General features: G+C 48.0%; 1 protein-coding gene across 3 annotated transcripts; it reads right to left on the bottom strand.

Annotated features, from left to right (window-relative positions):
- Positions 1-1,594: 1,594 nt before the first annotated feature.
- On the bottom strand, positions 1,595-8,319 carry LOC145348499 (protein FAM216B-like). Of its 3 annotated transcripts, none has more exons than XM_080196688.1 (5): positions 8,243-8,319; positions 3,901-4,040; positions 2,853-2,973; positions 2,253-2,420; positions 1,595-1,745 (listed from the first exon to the last, which is right to left on the bottom strand). In XM_080196688.1, the coding sequence occupies exons 2-4, from the start codon at positions 3,949-3,951 to the stop codon at positions 2,272-2,274; spliced, it is 321 nt and encodes a 106-aa protein (XP_080052814.1). In that variant the 5' UTR covers positions 3,952-4,040; positions 8,243-8,319; the 3' UTR covers positions 1,595-1,745; positions 2,253-2,271. The 3 variants fall into 3 exon arrangements, with proteins under 3 accessions (XP_080052814.1, XP_080052813.1, XP_080052815.1); XM_080196687.1 differs by lacking the exon at positions 8,243-8,319 and adding an exon at positions 7,593-7,669; XM_080196689.1 differs by lacking the exon at positions 8,243-8,319 and having other exon boundaries at positions 1,595-1,748; positions 3,901-4,334.
- Between the last annotated feature and the right edge of the window lie 1,290 nt (positions 8,320-9,609).

Genomic DNA, 9,609 nt, shown 5'->3' with positions numbered 1-9,609 from the left:
CTGTCGGAGGGTCAGTGCTGAGGGAGCGCCGCACTGTCGGAGGGTCAGTGCTGAGGGAGCGCCGCACTGTCGGAGGGTCAGTGCTGAGGGAGCGCCGCACTGTCGGAGGGTCAGTGCTGAGGGAGCGCCGCACTGTCGGAGGGTCAGTGCTGAGGGAGCGCCGCACTGTCACAGACAGCATATTTTGGGAGGAGAAGTAGAAATGTAGAAACCCGGAGTAGGGGATGGACCATTCAACCCTTTGAGTCTGTTCTGCAATTTAGTATTCAGTTCTTAGTCCTAAATGGTTTATTCTGTTGTTTGAGGCTGTTCTCTGGTTCTAGATTCTAAAGTAAGAAGTCTCATAACACCAGGTTAAAGTCCAACAGGTTTAATTGATAGTAAACCCACAAGCTTTCAGAAACACTGTTCCTTCATCAGGTGCGTGGAAGTTCTGATCAGAGAACGGCATATAAAGGCACTAGTCAGTATTCTGTAAACTCTGTGTGCCTTTACGTGCCCTTCTCTGATCAGAATTTTCCACACGCCTGACAAAGGATCACTGTTTCCGAAAGCTTGTGGGTTTACTATCAAGTAAACTTGTTGGACTTTAACCTGGTGTTATGAGACTTTTTACTGTGTTTATCCCAGTCCAACGCTGGCATCTCCACATCTAGATTCCAAAACCAGGAAAAAAAAGTCCTGCATCTCGTCTGTCCAGCCCTGTGCAAAGTTTATATGTTTCAATCAGATCCCCTCTCATCCTTCTAAACTACAGTGAATACAGGTTCTGTCAAACCAATCTCTCGTCACAGGACAGTCCCACCAACCCCAGTATCAGCCGAGTGAACCTCTGCTGCACTCCCACTATGGCAAGTTTATCCTTCCTTAGATAGGGAGACCAAAACTGCACACACCACTCCAGGTGTGCTCTTACTAAGGCCCTATATAACTGCAATAAGACATCCTGACTTCTGAACTCAAATCCTCTTGCAATGAAGGCCAACACTATCATTTACCTTCCTAATTGCTTGCTGCACCTGCTTCTACACTTTCATTGACTGGAGTACAAGGACATCCATACTTCCCAATATATCAGCATTTAAATAATACTCTTCCTTTCTGTTTTTCATATCGAGTCGTGTAACTTCACATTTAGCCACGTTGTACTGTATCTGCCATGTGTTTGCCCACTTGACTTGTCTAAGTCACCTTGAAGTCTCGTTTCATCCTCTTCAGAACTCAATTCTGCCCAGTTTTATGTCATCAGCAAACCTGGAAGTTTAACCGAGTATCTATCTTCCACTTCAATGGGCATAAGAAATGCCAAGGTCACAACAGGAAGAAGAGTGGGGTGGGGGGTGGTTGGAATGCTGCATCTGATATTTTGCCCTTCACCAACATCGTGGAAACAGGAGACCCGGTCAGTGTCACGATGCTTGTGGGATCTTGCTGTGCTTGAATTAACTGCTATGTTTCCAACATTATAACAGTGACCACCATTCAAAGGAAATTCTGTATTGACTGTGAAGTAGTTCCGGACATCCTGGAGCAATATGCTGCAGAGCTCCTTCAGACAGACAAGAACAAATAGCCAACAGCTGCTACTACCTCTTTATTGCGAATTGGATTGTTTATTTTTTCCTTGGTCATTCCGATTGGGAATTAACTATCTGAAATGTGGCATCTACTTCTGTCACCAGGTGCTTCCAATATTGAGCGTGTTAGATCTCCCATCTGGTATTGGCTCCAGAAACATCATTTATCTGCTTAAAAGAATGAAACAATGGTGTTAATTAACTCAGTTTGAATTGCAGCTCAGGGGGTTAACTGGAGCCTGGGGAGACGGCACTGGTATTAACTGGAGCCTGGGGAGATGGGACTGGTATTAACTGGAGCCTGGGGAGACACGTCTGATATTAACTGGAGCTGGGGGAGACATGTCTGATATTAACTGGAGCCTGGGGATAGGGGACTGGTATTAACTGGAGCTTGGGCAGACACGTCTAGTGTTAACTGGAGCTGGGGGAGATGGGACTGGTATTAACTGGAGCCTGGGGAGACCCGTCTGGTGTTAACAAGAGCCCTGGGGCCAATGGGACTGGTATTAACTGGAGCCTGGGGAGACAGGACTGGTATTAACTGGACCCTGGGAAAACACATCTGGTACTAACTGGAGCCTGGGGAGACAGGAGCCTGGAGTTAACAGGATGCTGATGGGTGGTGGGGAGAGGGCATGAGTGGAAGAATGAATAGCGTGGCGGATTTCTAACCTTTTTCCTGCCAGTCTGGTCACAGATTTTGCTTGTAAACAGTGATCTTGCTGTCTGCATTCCCTCGCCACAATTCTGACCACGAACAGGGGCCGTTCGGATACAGCTGCTGCCTGGGGTGCCTCAGGTAAGCCAGAAACCTCTCCATTTCCTCATCAGTGATGTAACCTTTAAAATTGTAAAAAAAAAAATCCCATTTCTACAAAACATTTCACCATCTCTGGACATCCTGAAATGCTTCCCAGCTGATGATTATTTTTTATTTCTGGAGAACTGATGTAATTTCGGCAATTAATGTAGCAACTAACATGAGCACAATATCCATCAAACAACACTGCAATAAGTGAACAGATCAGATTTTACTGTAACCTGAGAGGACAAGACCTCAGTTATCAATGCTAAAGTTGCAGCACTCCCTCAGCGCTGACCCTCTGACAGTGCGGCACTCCCTCAGTGCAGCACTCCTTCACTAAGCAGTCAGGTCTTAGTTTTCCATTTCCTATGGACAGCAGCTCATCTTGGGGTCAAATTAGACAAGCCATTGGTGCAGAAAAACATTGAGAGCCTGGAGCATCATTTCATTATCTAACCAGTACCCACCCAACATCCTGTGTCGCTTGAGGCTGTTGATGTACTGCTGGTAGAGGCTCCTGCGAAGTGGAACTGGATTGTAGATTTTGTAGATGCTGTATAGGTATCTCTGCTGTCCGACAGTGAGGCCCTGGAGGAGACACAGCAGCTTAATCTCAGGGATAATCAATGTGGTTGATGCCTAATTACTCAAGAGCAATGTGGGGTGGGTAACAATTACAGGTCTTGCCAGCAAGGCCTTCATCTATGAAAGAATTTTTTAAAAAGATTCCCCTGCCATAGATAGCACCTCAGGGAGATATACAGTGCCTCGCTCACCATTAGCTTGAGGACTGCCATGTCTGTCTCTGGGTTCATGACTATCATATTCCTCTCTCATCAGGAGGACCCTTCCTTCCATCTCCCCAGCATTGCTCATATCCACCTCTGCTTTAGCCGATAAGCTGCTGGAACTATCTCCCAGCGTTTGATCCCTGCAGAGTCCAGGACAACGAAAACTGATGGCTGCAGTGTTCAGGGCTTGACCATTTCAGAGCGAGTTACGGAGGAATTCTCTTCACTCCGAGATCATGAATTGTCTGCCCCAGGGTGCTGTATTAGGAATATTCGATACTAGAATATCCATTCCCCCCACCACCCGTGCACAGTAGCATGTGTTGTGTAGCATCTACAAGATGCACTGCAGCAACTCACCAAGGCTCCTTCTAAAGTACATTCCAGACCTAAGATGACCACCACCATCTGGGAAGACAAAGAAAGATACCTCGCAGCACAACGATCTTGACTTCCCCTCCCAAGTCACTCACCATCCTGACTTAGAACTGTATCGCTGTTGCTTCACTGCCGCTGTTCTGAACATTATATGGAATTGGTGTGAGGGATGGGTAAATGAAATTGAAGGAGATAAACAGTTAATGTTATTGAGTGGCAGAGCAGGCACAAGGGACCATGTGTTCTCCTCCTGTCTCCACTCATCCTACAAAGCCAACAATGAAGGAAACAGAAACCTCGTGGGCTGAGTAGCCTCTTTCTGCACTGTAACAACACAATGACTTACCTTCAGGAGAGAACCCTCCAGCATTGACTGAGGAATCTTAAGTTTTCTCATTGTCTCGAGAGGCAAGTGGTGATTGGGCAGCCAATGAGGACTTTGAGAGTTCTTCTCCCACTGGGTGCTGGCGATCGATTGTCAATTGGCTGAGTTGGAGACAGATGCGAGAGAGAGTTGGAGTGCAAAATTGGCAGGAAGAATAGAAAAACTTAAATGAAAGAGATTACAGAACTGAGGCACAGAGGATCTGGGTGTCCTGGCAAATGAATCACGAAAGGTTGATGCACAGGCAAAGTGAGTGATCAAGGCAAATAGAATGTTGTTGTTTCTCACAGGGGAATGGAAAATGAAAATCAGGAAGTTCCCCTGCAATGATGCTAAAAAAAACCCAGAAAATGCTGGAAAATCCCAGCAGGCCCATCAGCATCTGTGGAGTGAGAAGCAGAGTTTTTGTGTTGAGTCCTCTTCAGAGCTGGAGAGGTATAAACTTCATATTTTGTCCAACCCCCCCCCCCCCACCCCCAAATACAATCCTACCTTTCTTGACCTGTGCATTAGTCCCATGGACTCGAAATGTGAACCCTCTTTTTCTCTCCATCCCAGCTGTTTCTAGCATTTTCTGTTTTATTTCAGATTTCCAGCATCAGTAGGTTTTTTTTGTTTTTTTGAAGTTTTGCTGCAATTGTATAGGGTATTGGTAGAAACAGAGACAAAAATAAAGAAGCTAGGAGCAGGAGTCAGCCATTTGGCCCTTTGAACCTGCTCCACCATTCAGTGTGATCATGGGTGATCCTCTATCTCAATGCTATATTCCCACTTTCACCTCATACCATTAATATATGTCTTTTAAATTATCTCTTTCTTGAAAACATTCATTGACTTTGCCTCCATGGCCTTCTGTGACAGAGAATTCTACAGGTTCACCATCCTCTGGAGGAAGAAATTTCTCCTGATCTCAGCCCTAGGGTGGCACAGTGGTTAACACTGCTGTCTCACAGCACCAGGGCCCAGGTTCAATTCCAGGTCACTGTGTGGAGTTTGCACATTCCCCCCTAGCTGCGCAGTTTCCTCAGGGTGCTCTGGTTTCCTCCCACAGTTCAGAGATGTGCGGGTTATGTTGATTGTGGGAATAGAGCCCGGATGTTGCCCCTTATATGAGAGGCTTGAACTTGGGATTTTCCATCCTTTCCTGCCATTGAGCTCTTCCAGTCCCACCCACAAGGTCTTCTGGTCTGACCAAAGTTGACTGCTCCCATGGTTTCCTCGGTGAAGGGACGAGTAAGGCGTGGAAATTGCTGTTGAGTGAAAAACTCCAGTGGTGAACCACGTCTGCCATGGGATAACCCATCACGGGGAAGGAGGGTGGGGGGAGGTGCAGATTAAAAATGAGGAGCCTCCCATTCAAATGGAGAAGGGAGGAGTTTCTTCTCCATGAGGGTCTGTAATGTTTGGCGTTCTCTTCCTCAGAGAACATGAGATTGTGAGTCATTGATTATACTCAAGGTTGAGTTAGATAGATTTTGATTCTCATCGGAGTTAAGGGTCATGGGAGGAGGGCAACGAGAAAAGTACAGTTGAGGCCAGAATGAGATTTGCTATGTTCTTATTGAATGGCAGAGAAGACCCAAGTAGCTTCCTCCAGCTCCAAATTCATATGTTGAGGTGTTTTGTGTAAGGATCCTGGACTCGGGCTAATAGATCAGTACTGGACAAACAACAGTACATGCAGAGCACCTTAGCTTCCATTGAGATTCAACAGCTCCAGAACTCTCTTGGCCAGTCTCAAATCTTCAAGCCCACAGGAACTTCAGCTCATCTGCATCTCTGCTACCCTCCACCTGAGCTCTCACTAAGTTCCAGTCACCCATCACTCCCTGTAGTACACTGGCTCCCATCCAGTATTGGCTCACTTTTACATTTCACATCTTCACCTTTAAACCCTTGCATGCCTTCACTGGCTCTCCCAATCTCTGTAACCACCTCCAGCCACTACACCTCTCCCTACCTCAATAACCACCTCCAGCCTTTACACCCCTCCCTATCTCTGCAACCACATCCAGCACCTACACCCTCCCTATCTCTGTCACCCCTTCACCTGTACATTCCTCTCTATCTCTGTAATCACCTTCAAAACCCACATCCCTCCCTATCTCTGTAACCACTTCCAGCCCCTCCACCCTCCCTATCTCTGTCACCCCTTCACCTCTACATTCCTCTCTGTCTTGTAATCACCTCCAAAACCCACACCCCTCCCTATCTCTGTAACCACCTCCAGCCCTTACACCCTATCTCTGTATCCTCCTCAAGCCCCTACTGATTCCTTATCTATGTCACCTCTTCACCTCTACATTTCTCACTATCTCTGTAATCTTGTTTAAAACCCACACCCCTCCCTATATCTGTAGCCACCTCAAGAGTCTACATGCGTCCTTATCTCTGTAATTTCCTACACCCTTTCCCTTCCTCCCTAACTCAGTAACCAACTCCAGCATCTACACCCTTCCCTATCTCTGGAAAGTCCTCCAGACCCTACACTCATCCTGACTTCTGTAATCTCTTCCAGCCCTTATACCCCAACCCTATTTTTGTACCATGCTCCAGATCCAACACCGTGCCCATATCGGTGACCTCCCCCCTTTCAAATCTCCATATCTCTGGAAAATCCTCTACGTGCCTTCTTTTCTCGGTAACCTCCTTCAGCCCCGACTTCCTCCCAATCTCTATAAACTCCTCCAGCCACTAAACCCACCCCCAACATTTGTAATCTCTCCCATTCTCTACAGCAATTCCTATCTCTATGACCACTGATGATACACCATTCCCTCAGCACTGACCCACTGAGAGTGCAGCCCTCCCTCAGTACTGACCCTCTGACAGTGCGGCACGCCCTCAGTACTGACCCTCTGACAGTGCGGCACGCCCTCAGTACTGACCCTCTGACAGTGCGGCACGCCCTCAGTACTGACCCTCTGACAGTGCGGCACTCCCTCAGTACTGACCCTCTGACAGTGCGGCACTCCCTCAGCACTGACCCTCTGACAGTGCGGCACTCCCTCAGCACTGACCCTGTGACAGGACAGCACTCCCTCAGTACTGACCCTCTGACAGTGCAGCACTCCCTCAGTACTGACCCTCTGACAGTGCAGCACGCCCTCAGTACTGACCCTCTGACAGTGCAGCACGCCCTCAGTACTGACCCTCTGACAGTGCGGCACTCCCTCAGTACTGACCCTCTGATAGTGCAGCACTCCCTCAGTACTGACCCTCTGACAGTGCAGCACGCCCTCAGTACTGACCCTCTGACAGTGCGGCACTCCCTCAGCACTGACCCTCTGACAGTGCGGCACTCCCTCAGCACTGACCCTGTGACAGGACAGCACTCCCTCAGCACTGACCCTCTGACAGTGCAGCACTCCCTCAGTACTGACCCTCTGACAGTGCAGCACGCCCTCAGTACTGACCCTCTGACAGTGCAGCACTCCCTCAGCACTGACCCTGTGACAGGACAGCACTCCCTCAGTACTGACCCTCTGACAGTGCAGCACTCCCTCAGTACTGACCCTCTGACAGTGCAGCACGCCCTCAGTACTGACCCTCTGACAGTGCAGCACTCCCTCAGCACTGACCCTGTGACAGGACAGCACTCCCTCAGTACTGACCCTCTCACAGTGCTGCACTCCCTCAATATTGTCACTCACAATCAGTTCCGATCGGAGGCTCCTCAGTTCCGGTCACTGGATAAGAAGTGTAAACAAATCGGGTGCTAGGCAACAGGAACATGACCATGAGGAGTCACTGTGAAGAGGATGACTAATAACTGCAGGAAATGCCTCAATCTCCGCAATGCTGACACAAAGAGTGCTGACCAAAGTCTTTTACATTGCAGTCAGCGCTGTGTGACAGCTCGACAGGTTCACAGAGTGAGAGAGAATGTAATCCAGAGAGATAGATGGTGACACAAAAGGGAGAAAGTGGCAGAGAGTAGGAGAAACAGAGAATAGCCAGTGAGAGAGAGATAGAAATAGCGAGAGAAACAAGAGGAGTGAGAGAGACAATCAGTAATATAAAGATAGGCAGTGGAAGAGAGAAGAGAACGACCGCGGGAGAGACATGGTCTGATAAAAACAGATTAGATAACAACTGAGAAAGGGAAAGACACAGAGACAGAGGCAGCGAGAGAGGGACAGAGACTGGCACTTACAGAGAGATGAGACAGTGAGTCAGACATAAAGACACAAGAAGCAAGGGTGTAATGAAGATGTAATTATGATATTAAAGATGCAAATAAAGCAAATTTCATTTTCTAATAGACAAAAACCTTAAAGATGGTTGTCAAACACCACCTGACCTTTCTCATTGCAATGTGATCAAGCTTCCGGAAAGCTCCAAGTGGATTATAGCTCGACAGCTCCGGTGACGTGCAGACGTTTGAAATATAATTTGTATTTCCACCCGGACTTCCCTGGAGGTGCACATCGCTCTTATTCTCTCAAACCTGGGAGAGTGGGAAACACAGGAGTTCACGCTGTTTAAAAAAAATAACTGTGCCTCGTTAATAAAAGATGCCAATGCGGAACAGCCACAGGAATTGTCTGGCAGTCGGAGAGACAGGGAGTGAAAGAGAGGCAGAGAGAGAGAGATGGAGTAAGGGAGAGAGACCAAGGCACAGAGAGACACGGAGTGAGTGAGAGAGAGAGACAAAGGCAGGCAGAGAGACAGATGGAGTGAGAGAAGACAGGCTGTAAGAGAGATGGAATGTGTGTGTGTGTGTGTGAGAGAGAGAGAGAGAGACAGAGGTAGGAAGTCAGAGAGACAGGGTGAGAGATAAAGAGACAGCAGAGAGACGGAGTGTATGTGTGAGAGAGACAGTGGCTGACAGACAGAGAGAGATGGAGTGAGAAATAGAGAGTCAGAGAGATGAGTAAGGGAGGTAGCGGCAGACAGTAAGAGATATAGGGAGTGAGAGAGAGATAGAGGCAGGCAGAGAGTGGAGTGAGAGACAGACAGTCAATCAGAGAGATGGAGTAAGAGAGGTAGAGACAGGCAGTAAGAGATATTGGGAGTGAGAAAGAGAGAGAGAGAAAGAGGCAGACAGAGAGAGAGAGAGGAGTGAGAGACAGACAGGCAGTCAGAGAAATGGAGCGGGAGAAACAGAGGCAGACACAGCGAGATGGAGGAAGACAGGTACAACGACAGAGGGAGAGAGATGCCGTGAGACAGACGGGCAGTCAGAAAAACAGAGAGTGAGAAAGATCCAGAGACAGGCAGAGAGAGCTGAGTGGGAAAGAGACAGGTACAGGCAGTCAGAGAAACAGGGGGTGAGACAGAGATGGGCAGTGAAGAGATAGGGAGCGAAAGAGAGAGAAACAGACAGGCAAATAGAAAGATGCAGAGAATGAGAGACAAATGAAGTGAGAGAGGGAGAACCATGGCAGTGCAGAAGTTGTGAGTGATAGAAACAGAGGCCTGGAGTGAGAGACACAGAGACAGGCCATGAAGAGAAAGGGAGTGAGAGAGAATGGAGTGAGAGAGACATGGCGTGTGTGTGTGATAGAGAGAGAGATAGGGAGCGGAGAGAGAGATAGGGAGCGGAGAGACAGAATGAGAAAGACAGAAACATAAAGTGAAAGAAAGACAGAGATCATCAGTGAGAGAGAGAGAAAAGTGAGTGAGAGGGACTGGGAGTGATGAGGTGAATCAATAAGGAGGAAGACA

This window comes from Carcharhinus amblyrhynchos, chromosome 9, assembly GCF_965287045.1.
Source record: "Carcharhinus amblyrhynchos chromosome 9, sCarAmb.v2.hapA, whole genome shotgun sequence".
NCBI classification, from domain to species: domain Eukaryota; kingdom Metazoa; phylum Chordata; class Chondrichthyes; order Carcharhiniformes; family Carcharhinidae; genus Carcharhinus; species Carcharhinus amblyrhynchos.
This window is presented reverse-complemented; position numbering and strand designations above follow the sequence as displayed.

Excerpts from the sequence above, each read along its gene's own strand:
- LOC145348499 (XM_080196688.1), bottom strand. The coding sequence starts at position 3,951 with ATGAGAAAACTTAAGATTCCTCAGTCAATGCTGGAGGGTTCTCTCCTG. Across the intron at positions 2,974-3,900 it reads TGGAGGGTTCTCTCCTGAAG|GGCCTCACTGTCGGACAGCA; the intron begins GTAAGTCATTGT and ends TGTCTCCTCCAG. Across the intron at positions 2,421-2,852 it reads CAAGCGACACAGGATGTTGG|GTTACATCACTGATGAGGAA; the intron begins GTGGGTACTGGT and ends ACAATTTTAAAG.